General features: G+C 35.2%; 2 protein-coding genes across 2 annotated transcripts; one reads left to right on the forward strand and one right to left on the reverse strand.

Moving 5' to 3' along the window:
- The first annotated feature begins 2,629 nt into the window (after positions 1-2,629).
- On the forward strand, positions 2,630-5,588 carry LOC132728874 (NPC intracellular cholesterol transporter 2-like). Its single transcript, XM_060714563.1, has 4 exons — positions 2,630-2,644; positions 2,934-3,144; positions 3,624-3,787; positions 4,459-5,588. The coding sequence occupies exons 1-4, from the start codon at positions 2,630-2,632 to the stop codon at positions 4,543-4,545; spliced, it is 477 nt and encodes a 158-aa protein (XP_060570546.1). The 3' UTR covers positions 4,546-5,588.
- LOC132728890 (uncharacterized) lies at positions 5,229-15,971 on the reverse strand. The gene is made up of 5 exons (XM_060714589.1): positions 15,790-15,971; positions 13,969-14,053; positions 9,032-9,192; positions 8,041-8,181; positions 5,229-7,274 (listed from the first exon to the last, which is right to left on the reverse strand). Exons 1-5 carry the CDS (start codon positions 15,952-15,954, stop codon positions 7,089-7,091), a joined length of 738 nt encoding a protein of 245 aa, XP_060570572.1. The 5' UTR covers positions 15,955-15,971; the 3' UTR covers positions 5,229-7,088.
- Positions 15,972-19,837: the final 3,866 nt, after the last annotated feature.

Genomic DNA, 19,837 nt, shown 5'->3' on the forward strand with positions numbered 1-19,837 from the left:
TAGGAGCACATTTGTCTCGGATCACATTTGTCTTACATAAGACCGATGCGGTCGCATTTGTCCCACATGAGACAAATGGGACCTCAAATGTCTACCCCAAAAAACTCATTTGTGTGACAAATGTGCTCCAAACAAGTTTTTTAAGGGACAAGAAAGCACATTTGTCTCATGTGTTTTTAAGGGACAATAAAGCACATTTGTCTCATGTCTTTTTTATGAATTATTTGTCATACATTTCTCCACGGCAGAAGTTTTTTTTTTAGAATCGAGGTCCGCTGTTTCACCTCATGTCAAGTGTAATCATCAATAGGTTTGCTTATGCTTTCTTGATGAAAACTTAAAGTGAACTATTAATTATAATATCTCTAATTCAAAAAATTGATTGGCTTAACCTGAAGGCGTACACTGAAACATTCTAAATCTTGTTCACGATGGTACAATGGTGACAGTGCGATAGCACGATGGTACGTTGATGAAAACGCCATGGTGCGACGGTGAAAACACAATAGTACGAACGTGAAACAACGATTGTGCGATAGTAAAACAACGATTGTACGATGGTGAAACAACGAAGGCTCGATGATGAAAACGTGATCGTACTATGGTGAAAGACGATGTTACGATGGTGAAAATACGATGGTACGGTATGATGAAACTGCGATGGTATGATGATGAAAACGCGATATTATTTTCTCTATCGTGTCATCGCATCATCGTGATTTCACTATCGTGCCATCGTGTTTTAATCATCGTACCATCTCAATTTCACTTTTGTACCATTGTGCATAGCTGTTCAGGGAGTCTCGACAAAAATGTTACTTATGTCCAAAAGGAAGACCGTAATCGGTTGATATTGAATGATATAATACTGTGACTCGTTTTGCATCTCGCCGAAATCTCGCGTCTAGCGAAATCTCGCGTCTCGCTGCTCATCTCGTTCGTCGACGCGAGACAAGAAATTGATTCCAGGTCATATACCGCTAAGTAGTAGTCCCTTTATAGTCTACATAAAATCACTTAAAGGCCCATTATGCCAGAGAAATGCTATTATTTGTATTCTTTAAAAGCTTTTATTTTATAGCTCCAAAATGTAACTCATTGGCTAATTACCTGAAGCATTGTTTCATCTGCTGCTTTTTTGCAGTTTGTACAGTTGAAGTGATTTAGAATTTGTATTGAAGTCAAAATACTACTTTGTTTACATATATCTACTTTCATGACGCATTATTTTACATGTATCGCTTACAAGCATCTAACTTCATAGAAATCATTATTTGAATATTAATAAATTCATACTTGCCCTATCTAAAGAAGTAAAAACTTATTCATTTCGGAAATCTCGTGGTACGGGATACTTCGACATTGCGAGATCTTGTGTTACAATATCGTGTCTCGCTTCGTGTCTCATCGGAATGTCGCGTCTCGCCCGATTCTGAGTGGCCCGATATTCCATAATTATGGCATAACCCGGATTATTTCAGGAACTCATGCATGTTTTAAGTGCTTTTTCAATGGCGGATCTGAGAGAATGACGATTTTTTATACATATATTTCTGATGAAAACAAAATAGTGTGTAATGGTCTTCTTATTTTCTTTTATAGATCATTTAAGGGCCTCCGTGGCCGAGTGATTTAAAAAAAAAACTTGCCCCTAACCACTGTAGGCTCTGACACATACACGGGGCGTCGAACTATTCATCCGAGGATCCCGGTCAGGGTCCAAATGCGGAATACATATCCGCGTGCGCACGTAATTGCTATCACGTGCGCACGTAATAGTATCGCGTGGCCACGTAAAAGCTATCGTGTGCGCACGTAACAAATAAGAAAATTCTATGTTCCCTTTATGCCACCGTAGATACTACCTTGTTTTTGCTAAGAATATTTCCATATATAGTGCCATAAAACATTTATAAAACTTTAAGCATTGAAAAATAAACGTATCACAATTAATAACGATAAGAATATAGACTTGCTGCATATGTGTTTAGGTTCTGGATGCTGCACTTGTAAAAATTTTCATTGTGACATGCAGAATAGGTATATTGTTTATAATTTAATAAATGACTCATATGCATTTTTGACTGACCGGAAGTGAACACAAAACGGTATTATAGATACAGAAAACACAGAACAATGGCTGGTAGCCGGTATACAGATGGGCATAATCATTACCTTTTAATAATTTTATGGAAAAATGTGAGACAAATGTGCTTCAAGCATCCTTTCTATTGTGTGTCGAACACATCTGTCTCATTTTCAATCATCATTGTCGCAAATATGAATGTTTACGAACACATCGATCACACTTCGTGAGACAAATGTGCTCCGAGACAAATGTGCTCCTACATCGCTGTCTGTACCTAAGCTTGGTTTCGCACAGTTTTATTCAGTAGAAATTCACCTCACGTCGTCTAGAATACACACATTAATGAGATTTTACAAACAAGCTTTGGTAATTTAGTCAGTATCTACCAAATGGTCAGAGTGTTCAAACACTGTAAAACAAATCGTCATAAAGTCGAGCTGTAGACCAAACGCAAATATCTATATGCACTGACGAAAATACTATTGAAAACCAAGTTATGTTTGCGTCATTTGCTATTGCAGAAACGGTGTCGTTGTATATATGAATGGCGGAAGGGTAATATTGACCCAAGAATGTTTTTAGCCCCTTTGTCCCTTTCGACAAAATGAGGCAATGACAGTGCAAAATTTTCAAGGTATAGAGATATTTTAGACAGTTATGTTTTCCTTGTTAAGAAGACATCTAAACGAAAATAGCAAAATAGTCTTACATAAATAATCATATATGTCCAAATAGAGACAGTTGTCCTAATCAATATAAGGTAAACTCCGCTTACAACGATATGCAAAGGACCATTAAATTGTTATCGTTGTATGCCGAGAGGCAACCAATTTGAAAACAAAAGCGGGACCGCAGTAACAGCATCGTTATAAGCGGCGGTATCGTTAGAATCGATATTGTTATAAGTGGAGATTACTGTACATGTATTATCATTTTACATTCAGGACCAGACACCCTAAAAAATGTGGATATGTCACCATGCCCATCACTGCCGTGTGTTTTTCATAAAGGTACCAACGCTACCGTAACCATAGACTTTACAACAGAGAAACAAGGTAATAAATAAAATATAAATCACGTCTGTTCAATTAGTGTTGCACTTTATTTGGCATTTCTTTTTGGTATTTTTACACGGTTAAGTTCGGGCTTTATTAGTAGAGGGAGGTCAATGGTGTCCCATGTACCGGACATTATGGGCACCAAAGGAGTGTTACTGTATTTTACTTTTTTGTGAAAAGTATGGTTTATAATACTGACCGTCTCAGTTTTTGAGACAAAGGTCGGAAACTGAAACTCTTTTTTAAATATATGTATCTTATGTAAATATAAACGATAATGTCCTATTATCTTTGTCAATTGTTTAACTACGATATACTTTTCTTCAATATTTGACAACATCTGTTATCCTATACATTTTGTATATTAACCTTGTATCTTATAAATTCATTTTTGCTACACATATTATCAACATTGAACTACAAACTTTATCAATATATTAAACAAAGTTCAATACATAAAAAATGTTGCTTTTCAGTGTTTGGAATCACTACTAAAGTTTACGGTATAGTAGCGGGCATCCCTATACCGTATAATCTACCAAAGTCTAACGGTTGTCAGGGTTGTAATCTCATCTGTCCGCTGACACCAGGAACACACAGATATGTCAATGTATTCCCTGTATTGAAAACATACCCAGAGGTAGGTCCAATTTAATCCCCCCCCCCCCAAAAATAAATAAATAAATAAATAAATAAAGTTACTTTAAGGAGTTACATATATTACGTGAATTTAAAGTATATCTAATGTGCCAGTAACTTCGGACTTTTAATTGTCAATTAAGGTCCGTGGTGTAACACACATGTAGATATTATTTGAGGGAATTATAATTTCATCTGAGGGTCAAGTACAGTACAACTTCAGCAAAGGACGTAGTTCTCTAGTGAGCAATTACCTGTTCACAATAACAGTACAATTGTTTTCCCAAAGCAAGACTTCACAATAAATTTAAGCTCTGTACAGCAACACCTCTTACTAGGAACCAAAATCTTTCGACTACCGGAGTCTTGCTCTACCCAGGTTGCACTGTATATTGACTGTAAGAGTAACATTCATTTACTATGTTTTTGACAGGAAACATGGATAAAGTATAGTTAATGTGAGAGTAAGGTGAATGTAACTCATAATGACTAGATTATAGATACTATACAAGACAACTGTACAATTGCTTCAAGCGAGCGAAATAGTTGCAAACTTTGACAAAATGGCTACAGAGTTCTGCCCCTTCATTATATCCCTTTCCTGTAGAATTAGGATATCCATTTAGACAAGAATCTAATTTTCTTCTTATTGAAATATCTCTTTATTTTCAGATTCGACTTGCAGTAAAATGGGAGTTGGTGGATGAAAACAATGAGCCACTTTTATGTTTCGTCTTCCCAATGCAAATATTGGACTGAAAAAGCATCAGCACTGGTCCTTTTTTCATAACTTTCACTTTAAACTGCAACTGATCAACACTATGGTTTTGAAATTATATCTTTTGTAGTAAATATTTGCAATTTCCTTCTTGTGGAAAATCTGAAAATGTTAATCAATATGTAAAGCTAATATTGGTATACTTAAAAAAATCATAAATGTCTCTTTTTTATTTGTACAACAAATGAGCCGCGTCATGACAAAACCAACATAGTGCGTTTGCGACCAGCATGGATCCAGACCAGCCTGCGCATCCGCGCAGTCTGATCGGGATCCACGCTGTCCGCTTACCAACCCTATTACAAGTAGAGAAACTGATAGCGAACAGCATGGATCCTGATCAGACTGCGCAGGCTGGTCTAGATCCATGCTGGTCGCAAACACATTATGTTGGTTTTGTCATGGCACGGCTCAATTTCAGTTGTAAGGCTTACATTAATGATGTGTTTGTCTTTAATCACACTTATCCTACTGAATGAGGTTGATTAAGTGTAATATAAGCACAACTTTCTTTTGGTAAAGTCAGACTAGTTGTACTGTTACAAGTTTTTTAATCTTATTTTTTAGTGAATTTGTTCAGGATTTCTTCGTCTATTTTGGTTGAAGAGTCTTCAGATAAATTTACATACTAAGTATGTTCAAAAACAAATGAATACAATTAGCATTTAAGATTTCATATACATTTTATTGTACTGTGTGGAAGACATATATAAATACATGTTGCAATTAATCAGTATTTTGACAATATATTAAAACATAAAATGTTTGTATTATATTAATTTACTGAATTTATTCTAACATTTAAAACAATATAGTTTTCAAAATGATACCTGTATACTGTTTGTCAGTTAAGGTATACAACTTATATATATACAAATTTCATAAATATCTCATTGAATGACATGCACTGATTGTATGAATAAAATATTATAAAAGTTTATCAATTTTGTCAGTTACTGCCCCTGTTTTAGTGTTAAATAGACTACTGCCCCGACCATGTTACCCCTCTGCCTCAACAACAAAACATATCCACTAATATTGTAGTACTCTTAACAAAGTAACAATAAATATGTGTAAGATAGAGCCTTTGTTGGCACCATTCAGTGTAAAATCTGTAGCACATGAACAGGCAGGAACAAGTAGACTAAATAAAAAATAACACTCCATTCCCCACCGACAAGTTTTTTCCGAATTTTTTGTTACCACATATGCATTTATAGTATTTACAAATCAAGTCAATGGTATTATCACTATGAATAATACACTGTCCGGTCATGCTAAAGAATATGAGAATTTATCCCTTATCCTGCTGTAATGGATTTGCCAAGCTTTGGATTTGAAAAAGTCAAAGATTTCGTAAACAATTCAAAAATTGAGTTACAAACAGTAAAGAACCTGGTCATACTGCACAGATATGTAGGCTAGCCTAGCTCTCTATCCTGGTGGCAAGGCTAATCACAGGCTTATGGTTAAAGGGACTCACACTGAGGTTATTTGACATGAAGGGATTGACAAATGATCCAAAATTCCCTTTTCAATCAACTTGGGCTAAGAATAAGATAAAAATACATATATTATATACTGAAACAAAAAAGAAACTTTCTCCAAGTTTGAATGTAGATATGTTAGTACAGTTTTTCAATCCTTTTGAAACTCGATTTTTACGTTGAATAAACATATCGGGCTTTTACACGGGGATTAGCTGACCGATTTTGCAAACAAAACGAGTTTTACAAGCTACTACATGTATATAAGTGTGTACATCTAAGTGGTACCCTTGAACAACTGGCACATACCTTGCGAAAGTTTCTTTTTTGGTTCAGTACATATTTCTGGGTATATATTTCAATCAGCTGTTGCCTATCTATCTTTCTGTTGCCAATCAATACAAGAAATTCAAATTCTATGTTTTCAGACTTTTAGACCTCAGTGGAGTTCCTTTAATATGAGGAGAGATAGAGAGAGAAAGTGAGAAAGAGGTAGAGGGGGAGAGACAGGGGAATAATTACTGTCAACCTTTGATGAATGATAAGCCTATATCAAAATATCAAAAAAGTTATCTACCAACAGTAAATAGCCTGGTCAGACGGCACGGTGGTGTAGCTCTGTCCTGGCTCTATACTGGTGGCAAAGATTCATCACTTCTACTCACAGCAGGTTAAAGGTTAACCATGAAAATAACATATGGTGATGCATGTACATAATTGATTTCACTAGCCAGAATCTCATGCATTTAGAATCAAGATTTAAAAAGAAAATCTTAAATAAATTTTAGTTAAGATGAAAATTCATTTTGCTTAAATATAACATACTAATAGGTTACACAACATGGAACTCTTCTTGGTAATAAATATGAAAATGAATACCAAAGAAAATGATGTTCTATCAAAAACATCCATCAACAAATCTATATTATATCTATAAGTTTTTTAATCTTGTCCTTACACAATGACACAAGCAATGGCAACAGCAGCTTGCCAGATCTAGAATTTTTTTTTATAGTTATAACAACAATCTATTTCATCTACGGTAATAGCTTCTTTGATATTTTCCGTGAACTTTCCAACTGTTTGTCAAGTCCATTTTTGGCAACTGGTGTATTTGGTGGAGTCTCGTACATTGCCTTCACAATATCACTTTTCTCTGACTGTTTAAATATCTGAATTGCTTGAGAAATGTCCCTTGCTTTCTGCAGCATATCTCCACAAAACTGTAAGTAAATAAAATTTAATAAATAAATAAAGAAAAGCATAACTCTTTGTAAGGTGCATAGCAATGTCAAAAACCAACAGCAAAGTTGAGTACTATTACTACAACCCTAAACAAGTATTTCAAGTTACAAAGAAAAAAGGGTTACCTTTAAGTGTTTAGTGACTAGAAAATAAACTTGACCCAAGGTTTAACAATTTCTACCCTATTGTGTTTTCATATCCAATATTATAGAATATGTGTTTGAGCATATTAATGTAAGAAAGTTCATATAATAAGTGTGAAATGTTACTGAGTATGTGTGTGAACATATATATGTGTGTAATATGATAGTGTTAGCTTATGTGTGAATTTACATATGTGTGTTATGTAATAAAATATTTGTGAAAGGTTTAGATTATAGAATATGTGTGGCAAGTGATGGAATATGTGGGTGAACATATCTATGTGTGTAAGGTTATAGAATATGTGTTTGAGGTGATGGAATATGTGTAAGGTGGCAGAATATGAGTAAGGAGAAATCGATCATGTGTTTGGTCAAGGAATGTGTGTAAGATTTTGTATTATGTATATGGTGATGTAATGTGAGTAAGTTGAAGGATATGTGTAAGCCATAAGATGATGGAACATGTCATGATGTGTAAGGTGATAGAATGTGTGTGAGGGAATATATGAAAGGTGAAGGAACGTGGGTAAGGTGATGGAACGTGTGGATATAATATTTGTAAGGCAATGTAATATAAAAAACATTTTTGAGGAAATCTTACTTGTTTGTTATATGAACATGTATCCACAGCTCCTTGTACTCTTTCTTCTACTTCCTCCAGATTAACAGAACCACAAACATTTGCTGTGTCTGTTTCCATACAATTTTCTCTCTCTGACTTTGTATCAACTGATAGTAAAGCCTGAAATAGTTAAAGAAAATGTGAATATATTCCAATAAAACCTTACTAAACCATGAAATGATGAAACGTTATATAAACACATTCCAGTACAATAATCATATGGCTTCAATGACATGAATCTTTATACCACAATGCAACTTTTCTTTGGCAATTCCAATTCTTTGACCTGAAAACATTTTTTCTGATAATTTTCTTGACAGACTGGAGTATACAAAATTAAAGGTAAATTTAAGGTTGATAGGCTATTTTTCCCATTAACTGTCACCTTTGGGTTAAAATTCTTAATAAGTTGTGCCTTAAAGTGTTGTGCCAACCTGCATATCTGTACATTTGAACCAAACTCCATACTGTTACCTGCTAAATTTTAAGTGGCTTTTGTATTAATATTAAATTCATATACATTGACTATAAAATAAAACACATGTATGAAGAAACATCATGATCAGAGATGACGTGTTACAAAAATTTTGATAACAAATTTAAAAAAAAAGTTATAATTGTAACACTAACCTTAAAAACTAATGCCTATTCTGATAATAAGAAATATAACTGCAAGAGGATAAATTTATATGTGTAGAGGTAGGCCAAGCAGTCTGCCTACCAGGCATAGTTAAATTGATAACACAAAATCTGTCTACTGGCAATATTAATTCATATCTTGGTATATTCTGAAATATAATGTCACATTTATATTTACTATCACCTCATATACAAAACTTTAACCAAACAAAACATGGTACCAATATCACATCTCTACTTTCTGTTAAAATATCTATAACTAACAGTATGCTAATGTTTTTATTTCTGAGCCATACAATGTACATGAACATTTGCAATAAAAATTCATTACCACATATTTTAGCTCTGGTCTTATCAAGGACTTAACTTTCCGTCTAACTTGCTTAGATGCTGATTTTCTTAACCTTGTTGTACTGACAAAGTGTCTGTCTAAACGTTCCATCAAATCATGTTGTATGTATTTCTCTTTCTCTACATCAAATGGTTCAAACTCTACAATAATCCAAAAAATAAATAAATAATTATACATATATATTTAAACTTTGCTAACTTGGTACATACTAACATGGTCTAGATCATTAATATTTAAAGACAATTTAAAACAAGAGGGCCATGATGGCCCTGAATCGCTCACCAGAAACAACTGTTTCAGTGATTATAGAAATATTTTTTTCAAATAAACTTGTAGAAAGAGAAGTCCAGGTCAACTTCAACTCACCTCTCTAGTTATAAGGTTTCCGGACACTGATTGTTTTTTTCTTTATAGTAAAAATGATAGGAACCAAGTTTGGTGATCATCCATCCATTAATTTGTGATAAAATTTGCCTATGACTGTTTTTCAAAATTGGGATCTTTCTTCTTTTTTTCTAATTATCTAAAAAATTAGATAATTATATAATCTCAGTATTTAGATATACATGTATACTGTTTGTCAGGATGACACCACCGGTCAATATTTATTTAAGATAACATAGGTATACTAGTCAACTTGACCAGAAAGTTAACATTTCTGGTTAATTATCTTACTCTCTAATAGAAATGAGAAAAATTGTATCTTTAACTACATAGAGGAAAAAGGCAAAAGGTTGTTTTGATGAAATGTATTCAGTGAACATGAAAACAACTTTACATACATTGTATGAAACAGTGCAAAATTACTTTCAACAAGTGATAACCAAGTTTGCAAAATGTGATTCTGAATAGAAATAATTGAAACTGATACTTAAAAAGCACAAAGATTAAACAAGAGCCACCGCCAGGTGGGGGCAACGCTCGACTCTTTACTTTTTCTTTAAGCAAACAAAGAAATGTTTGAACAAATCTTAACGTTTCCTTTTTATAAATTTAATCTGTCTGTCTGGTGGTGGTCCGCATGGTGGTTGCAGTCCGCATGGTGGTGGTGGTCCGCATGGTGGTAGTGGTCCACATGTTGGTGGTGGTCCGCTGGTGTTGGTGGTCCACATGCTGGTGGTGGTCCGCTGGTGGTGGTGGTCCACATGCTGGTGGTGGTCCGCATGTCGGCAGTGGCCCACATGTTGGTGGTGGTCCGCTGGTGGTTGTGGTCCGCATGCTGGTGGTGGTCAGCATATTGATGGTGGTTTGCATGTTGGCGGCGGTGATCTGCATGGTGGTGGTGGTCCGCATGCTGGTGGTGGTCCGCATATTGATGGTGGTCCGCATGGTGGCGGTGGTCAGCATTGTGGTGGTGGTCCACATGGTGGTGGTCAGCATGATGGTGGTGGTCCATATGCTGGTGGTGGGCCGCATAGCGGTTGCGGTCCGCATGGTAGTGATGGTCCACATGGTGGCGGTGGTCAGCATTGTGGTTGCGGTCCGCATGATAGTGGTGGCCGCATGTTGGTGGAGGTCCGTTGGTGGTGGTGGTCCGCATACTGGTGGTGGTCCGCATGTTGGTGGTCTGCAATATGGTGGTGGTCCATATGCTGGTGGTGGGCGGCATGGTATTGGTGGTCCACATGATGGTTGCGGAACGCATGGTGGTGGTGGTCCGCTGGTGGTGGTGGTCCGCATGCTGGTGGTGGTCTGCATATTGATAGTGGTCCGCATGTTGGTGGTGGTCCACATGGTGGTGGTCTGCATTATGGTGGTGGTCCATATGCTGGTGGTGGTCTGCATGGCGGTTGCGGTCCGCATGGTAGTGGTGGTCCACATGGTGGTGATGATCGGCATGTTGGTGGTGGTCCGCATGTTGGAGGTGGTCCGCATGTTGGCAGTGGTCCGCATGGTGGTGATGATCCCCATGGTGGCGGTGGTCCACATGTTGGTGGTGGTCCGCATATTGATGGTGGTCCACATGGTGGTAGAGGTCCGCATGCTGGTGGTGGTCCGCATGTTGGCAGTGATTCGCATGTTGGTGGTGGTCCGCATGTTGGTGGTGGTCCACATGGTGGTGATGATCGGCATGCTGGTGGTGGTCAGCATAGTAGCGGTGGTCCGCATAGTAGCGGTGGTCGGCATGATGGCGGTGGTCTGCATGGTGGTGGTGGTCAGCATGCTGGTGGTGGTCCGCATGTTGGCGGTGGTCTGCATGTTGGCGGTGGTCCGCATGTTGGGAGTGGTCAGCATGCTGGTGGTGGTCTGCATGCTGGTGGTGGTCCGCATGCTGGTGGTGGTCCGCATGCTTGGTAGGTGGAATGCATGGTGGTGGTGGTCCAAAAATTTGGACTTTTGAACTTGAAGGTCTTTGACATTTTCAGAAACAAATGAAACATTTTTTTAGACCTTAGAATGATGTAATGGCCATCTGAATTCTAGGGCACAAACGGAAAGATACAAAGAACATTGACCTCAGATCTCTGTAAAGCAAACAGGTCATGACATTAAGACATATTCAATCTTTTTTTATGCCTAACATGTACATGTGAACTTTTTTTCAAGAGGGAGAATTTACTTCAAAAAGAGGGAGATTTTTTAATTGACAGGAAATTTTGAAATGAAAAAGAAGGGAGATTTCTTTATTTTTTTTAAAACACCCCTTATTGTAAGAAAAATATTTAAAAATTTGACAGGAGAAAGGTGTCCCCCACTCAATTTGTTTGCATGTACACATATATGGAAAATTCCAACATGAGTTATTTTCCTTTCATTATTAAACTATAATTTGAAGAAATGCCATCGCCCAGGGCATTTTAGCTTTAGTTGCTCCTAATATTTTTAGCTATAGCGGCCCCAAAAAAGGACCAATCAAATTAATATGAGCACACTTGATAAAAGACTACCTAAGAATACTACAGACAAAGTTTGGTGATCATCCATCAATTAGTTCTGTAGAAGCAGAAATTTCTATTTTTAGCTATAGTGGCCCCTATAAGGGGCCAATCAAATTAATATGAGCACACTTGATAAATTTTAGACTACCTAAGAATGCTTCAGACAAAGTTTGGTGATCATCCATTAATTAGTTCTGTTGGAGAAGATATCTTAAGGTTTCTATTTTTAGCCTCTAAAAGGGGCTAAGCAAATAAATATGAGCAAATTTGATAAAAGACTACCAAAGAATGCTACAGACAAAATTTGGTGATCATCCATCAATTAGTTCTGCAGAAGCAGACGTTTAAAGATATTTCTATTTTTAGCTATAGCGGCCCCTAAAAGGGACCAATCAAATTAATATGAGCACACTTGATAAAAGACTACTTAAGAATGCTACAGACAAAGTTTGGTGATCATCCATCAATTAGTTCTGCAGAAGCAGACGTTAAAATGTATTTCTATTTTTAGCTATAGCAGCCCCTAAAAGGGGCCAATCAAATTAATATGAGCAAACTTGATAAAAGACTACCTAAGAATGCTACAGACAAAGTTTGGTGATCATCCACCAATTAGTGCTGTAGAAGAAGACATTTAAAGGTATTTCTATTTTTAGCTTTAGAGATCCCTTAAAGGGGCCAATGAAAATAATATGAGCAAACTTGATAAAAGACTACCAAAGAATGCTACAGACAAAGTTTGGTGATCATCCATCAAGTAGTTCTATAGAAACAGACGTTTAAAGGTATTTCTATTTTTAGCTATAGTGGCCCCTAAAAGGGGCCAATCAAATTAATATGAGCAAACTTGATAAAAGACTACCCAAGAATGCTACAGACAAAGTTTAGTGATCATCCATCTATTAGTTCTGTAGAAGAAGATGTCTAAAGGTTTTTCTATTTTTAGCCCTAGAGACCCCTAAAAGGGGCCAATCAAATTAATATGAGCAAACTTGATAAAAGACTACCTAAGAATGCTACAGACAAAGTTTGGTGATCATCCATCAATTAGTTCTATAGAAACAGACATTTAAAGGTATTTCTATTTTTAGCTATAGCGGCCCCTTAAAGGGGCCAATGAAATTCATATGAGCAAACTTGATAAAAGACTACCCAAGAATGCTACAAACAAAGTTTGGTGATCATCTATCCATTAGTTCTGTAGAAGAAGATGTTTAAAGTTTTTTTTTCTATTTTTAGCCCTAGAGACCCCTAAAAGGGGCTAATCAAATTAATATGAGCAAACTTGATAAAACACTACCCAAGAATGCTACAGACAAAGTTTGGTGATCATCCATCCATTAGTTCTGTAGAAGAAGATGTTTAAAGGTTTTTCTATTTTTAGCTCTGATGACCCCTAAAAGGGGCCAATTGGATTGACATGAGCAAATTCAAGTGTGACTGTCACAAGGATGCTACAGACCAAATTTGAAGTAAATCTGCCCAGTAGTTTCAGAGAAGAAGACGATTGTTGACGCATGACGACGGTTGCCGGAGTATCCCCCTTTGATACTAATAGCTCACCCTGAGCCTTCGGCTCTGGTGAGCTAATAAAAGCATAGTGTTATAATTATTTGTTAATTGATACCAAGTCAATTTTTCTACTCAAATGTGTCCCTCTATAAAACACAAATGCTACTGATCAATAATACATGCAGTTGAATATCTATACATAAATTATGAAGTCATTTTGAAATATCATAAGCATTAATACTGTGCCATTACAGGATAGCAGTTTAACACTAATCTATAATATATTTTAAAAATTAAATATCCTTGCACAGAATATTTTGGATATTATAAATGTAATTTTCAATGACAGTCACAAAATTATTAACAGTTACTTTAACTTATTACAAACTTTTGATTTTTTTTTATTATTATATTTTATTTCTAAAGACTTTGAAGATAAAATTTAACATTATACCAACAAAATAAACCATAATGTTTGGTAAACAAATATATTTCATTTTATGCCAAATTTGGGAGTTAACAAACCTGTAGTGGTGTCAAGAGCAGCATCATATTTTGTTACAGGTTCACCTTTCATCAGAATATTTGACATCATCAATTTTTTGTAAGTCTAAAATGAGAAATTTATAAAGTTGCCAATTACATAATTTATAAACTGATTTAATATTACCACATCAACTGATCACAAACTTAAGTGAAAACATTCTAGTCAAAATATATTGACGTGCCAAAGGCTAAAGCTAGATTACAAGATATTTTCATTCTGGGTCAGAATCATGCTTTTGTAGAGGCGAGATATTGCCCAGACACGAAAATAGCAAACATCCATGCTGGTGTGCTTAATTCCCCACTTTGATGGTAAACAAACTGGAATTATCAAGTTTAAGTCAAATCTCTTAAATAATGAGTGTTATTATTGGTTTATTCTGTTACTAGGTGTTACTTATAAAAAAGAATAAAGTACCATGCGTTTAAGTACTAATGGTTATCTGCCAGGTTTTCACTAAACTTGATTTGTTCAAATTTTTTATTATAAATCCAAAATTTATGGGTGTCACTGTGTCTATAATATAATAAGGGTGTTTGAATATATTAGGTAATAGGACATTTCGGACCATGGACATTTCGGACCATGGACATTTCGGACCAGATTTTGGGACACTTCAATCCATATTTAGGGACATTTCGGACCATGTGTTGGACCTTTCGGATCATGCGGTAGACACTTCGGACCATTGTTTTGGACATTTAGGACCAGACTAAATATTATTTTTTGATATATTTATATGAATCAATTATTCTATAAACTAAAGAGTAACTTTAGTATATTATATATGACACACAATGGAACGATTTTTAACCTATCCCATTTTAGATTATAAATGAAGTAAATTAAAAAAAGAAAGAAACTTTAAGAAAGGCAATGTTTTAGTGAGAAACGTTTACAACTTTACAAACAATTTATTATAAAGTATATACAAAAAGACATGACAAAATAGATTATTTACAACATCGGCAATCTCCTGGTTTAGACCCCTATGCATTTTTCAGGAGTAAAACCTGTAATATAATACACCATATAATACACTAAGGAAAACGGAATGAACCTTATATATTCTCCTGGTTTAGACCCCGGGGTCTAATCCAGGATATAGCCACATTATCTTACAAACACATACATACTAATGATCTTTACATTGACAAGGATGTAAATCAATTTCAATTATTTAGAAAGTTAAATATAGCGTATCATTATCTATATGTATAGAAATGGCGTATAGAAATTCATAATTTAAATATATTACATAGATAATCAAAACAATAATATATAAGTTTGTCGGGAAATGTGAAAATCTCGTAGCACTGGTCTTTTCTGCATGCCTTTTGAATATCATAAAATATAATAATGTCAAATATTTGTTGCATTTATCATAAGAAAACATTGTAATTACACCCTAAAATAACAAAAAATTATATATAAAAAGAAATAAATGGTCCCTTGAATAAAAATTTCTGGCCCGAAGTGACCCCATCATGGTCCAAATCGATTTGTCCCAAAATCTGGTCTGAAATGACCATAAAATCTGGTCCGAAGTGTCCGGTCTGAAACGTCCGTGGTCCGAAATTCATATAATATTCCGAAGTGGGGCGAATTGTCCGTGGGACGAATCGTAACAAATCCGTGTCTTGGATGCTTTTATTTTGCAAACGTATAACTTGCACAAACTGAAAATCAGCCAACAAACAAATTAAATTGCATGTTGATCTACTAGATTCTAGCATTAAGCTTTCCCTCAGCAAATTAAAAACTAAAAAGTTAACTCGGTCATAAAAATAAAATATAACCTGAAACACATCTGTACCAATGAGGTTTTCATTTTGATCTTCGAATAACTTCATGATATGATTTTCTGTGACTTGTAAAAGAGCTACAACTGATCTGCAACATTTGCAATCTATCTTTAAGTTTTGTTTTTGCGGTGTATCATCTGTTGACAGTTCAGTCGCCATTTTGAAATTTCCGCCGTAAGGTAACGCATGCGCAATGGGGTCGTACTAAGCTACAGACATATTAGCTAAAGACATACGAAATGCTAAGAGTACTCGTCGACCGTGGTGTAACATATATCGTATAGATTTATTCATGGAACTATACATTAACACAATTATGAATATTGTCACATATATCAACATTCATTTAAAAAAACAAAATAATGCAACAAAAATATAACATGGGATCCAATAATTGTAATATTTACCAGATATATATATATATTAACATATATCACAGGAACTTGAAATTTAATCAATAGATCACAAAATATGCGTGTATTAGTGATATAGCCCTTTTATATAGAGATAAGGGCTATATCACTAATACACGCATATTTTGTGATCTATTGATTAAATTTCAAGTTCCTGTGCATATATATACGTGCCTGTATCAACACACTCAATTGTATAATGATAAATGAATTATTCTAAAGTTAAAATAAATGCAAAAATCTTGTCAACATTGTACCACAATCAAGACATATTTTTTCGATGTTATGAGACAAATACATTGTACGCAAACACACTAAAATAAATTCCGTATAAACTAATATATTATCAAATAAAAAATCAACATGTAAACATTCATTAATATGAAATTAGGCAATGCCTATGAACGGTGAAATCGTTATAAATTCCTTTTATTCTTTCCGTTTTAAAGGTGCCATTCGGTATTACATGCACCGCCTCCGTTTTCACTCGGAACACTCGACGATTATGATTTATCCGAAAAGTTGAGATTTGTTCCGTTATCGGAAAACCCCGCCTATTATCATTGGGTTACATTGTAAATGGCGGCGCCCGACTAGAACTGACACTGAAAATTTCATTGATAGGTTTAGAATTCTATATTTATTTTTAATTGTTTTTTATTTGATTTTCTTTTTAATATACACGTGTAGTCTATAGCCGGGCAAGCCAAAGCCCGGACCCGCTTTGCGGGCCCGGTCTTTGACTTCCCCGTATAAATCATAGAATTAAAATAATGTATAATTTAATAATATGAAGAAGGCAAAGCCTCAAAGCGAGCTCGATGTACTTTTTACGTGAAATAGTATTATATGAAATAATCGCTCATTTTTATTTCAAATGCAGTGACGAGTGCGTGTGACGTCACACGTACTGTACGTGTTAAATATGGCTCCGCCCCTGTCGTGAAATGAATAACGAGTTTTGAAAACGTTTATAAAACTATGTTTATTTTATTTCACTCTATAATTTTTCAAGCGAAATAAAGATTATTTAAAGTGAAATAAATGTAAAACTTAAAACGTTTGCGACATTAAAATAGCGTACTTGATTTGTTTGTTTTGCACGCGCTGTTTGGCGCTACATTGTGACGTCACGTAAACAATACTTTAAACGTCTGTACAGCGTTAACGACTGAATAAAAGATATTGGTGTTCGGATTCATTTTCTTAGTTAGACCATTTTCTTTCATTCTAGATAGTTTTCACAACAAAATTCGACAAAAAATTGTTTTTATTTATCAGATTTCAAACAAAATGGCGCCTTCGATTTTCATTTTTTATACACAGCTTCCGTTATTCTGGTTCCCTGTCCAATTATGGTTCCCATAGACGTGCGCGGGTGACCAGTCTACACATCCGTTTTCAGTCAGAATTCCTCAGTTTTTATCGTTATCTTTAAATTCGAAAGGTTGCGATGTGTCCAATTCGGTACTTTGGACGAAAGTTTTCAAAACCATCACTTAGCAGGTACTCGCGTTACCGTAAAGCTCGCTTTGCGAGCAGGCCCTTCGGGCCAGCTCGGCGAGCTCGCTATTAATATTTTTGTAATTTTCATTATTTAAGAAAAGCTTAACTTCGTTTTTAATGTTTGGATATTTTCTATTGACCTAATTTTTTCTTGTAAAGAATTCCAGTCTTTCCCAGATAGCGGAAGGGTGTTTGCCCAACGTTGGGCCAATGACGTTTTCTTCGTCGGCCCAATAAAGATTGCCAACGTTGGCCCAATGCCAGTTTGCTAATAGGGGCAACGTTGAGCCAACCGTTGGTATATCGTTGGTCCAAGACTGATTTTCAAGTCCTTATCGTTTGCCCCTAATATTGGGCCAATCACATTTTTTGAGTCCTCATTGTTGGCCCTTCGTTGGGCTGACAGCACAAATTAAGTTATCATAATTGGTCCTTTGTTGGGCCAATTTCACTTTTTTCTTCATCATCGTTGGCCCTTCGATGGCGCAACTACACAATTTAAATCATATCCATTGGCCCTTCATTGGGCTAACCACATAAATTTAAGTTATTGCTGGCCCTCTGTTGGGCCAACATCATAATTGTTATCATCATCATCATCATTGGCCTTTTGTTGGATCAACCATACAAATTTAATCAACTATGCTTGCCCAAATGTGGACCAAAAACATAACTCTTATCAAAATCATTGTATTATCACCCTTAGTTTTAGGTCTGACAAACTGAAGTCTTTCCCGAAAATGCCTTTTTACTGGTTGGCACTGTGTTTGTCCTAAAATGAACCAATCACCTATTTATCTTTCATTGAATTCAGAATACATAAAAGCAAAAAAACAAAAAAAAAAAAAAAAAAAAAGCAGGTAATTTTTAAACAGATAGAAGTAAACAGTGATATTATAGAAAAATGTGTTCGTTACACGAGAGCCATTTTGAGGCAAAACACACTGGAAACAATTAATAATTAACTATCTTTTTCAACCTCCAACTTTTCGAGGGGTTAAACCCTTCTTTATCAAGGAGTTTGTTGTTTATTTTATAAATCACACATTTATTTTCTTCTTACACTATTATACTGCATCTTAGATGCTACTGTCAGTAACAAATATGATGTTTTTTTTATTGTTTTTAAGAAAATAAGTAGTAAAGTAATTAAAGAAAAATATCACTAGGGCTAAGGCTGTAGACATACCAATAATTCTACTTCATCATGACGCTATATTTTATAGTCATTTACACAAATTCTGTAAAGTGAGAAGCAATTTGCAATTAAGCAATCGCACACAATGAATTGAAATAATGATTCTGTTGAATTTATAGAAATGTGCAATGAAAAAATAGCGTATAATATACAAGCATTTAAATAAAAGAGAGAAGTAATTGATGTGCAATCAGAGACATAAATAACACATTTAAGTCTCTTGTGCAATGAAGTAATATCGTATTCGCATTAGCAATGTTAATTCTATTAAATAACCAAGCAGAAGTATACACGCAGGTTGAAATATTCACATTTCAGAAAGTAAATCCATGTCCTCCCATGACTATAACAAAGTAAACACATATGTCTCATATTTCTCCATTCCTGAACATGGACTTGCTCGAGTTCCAAGCAAATTGCGTTCAACTCATCCCACAAACTGTGTTCAATGCTGTTTAGATCTGGTGTCTTGGGAGGCAGAAGGAGTTCCTGGCCCTTGTTCGGGAATGGAGAAATATTCACCAAGCCTTCATGAGAAACTACGCCATTTCCATGAGACAGAGGTGTTTACACGTTGTTATAGCCATGGGAGGACACAATAAGTATTAGAACTGGCTAACATACATATTTAGTTGGATTCAGAGACTGTTCATTTTGTTACGATATTAACAGTCATTGTGTGATTTTTCATTTTACAGAAGCCTATTTGTTTTGTTACTTTTTTATTGTCAATGAATTGTAAACAAAATTCTAAGTAGTAAGTATGATATGTTGAATTTTGTATGGTCTAAGTTACAAATAACCAAATTATACCGAAAAATGTAAGTGTCGGGTTATAAGTGCCGCCGAGTGTATAGTTACTTTAGCAGGATTTTGTCTGATTAAGATACCATCTATGGCACAATAAAAATAACTTAGTTGAAAC

This window comes from Ruditapes philippinarum, unplaced genomic scaffold (assembly GCF_026571515.1).
Source record: "Ruditapes philippinarum isolate M1 unplaced genomic scaffold, ASM2657151v2 ctg578_1_1_1_1, whole genome shotgun sequence".
Taxonomy (NCBI): Eukaryota; Metazoa; Mollusca; class Bivalvia; order Venerida; family Veneridae; genus Ruditapes; species Ruditapes philippinarum.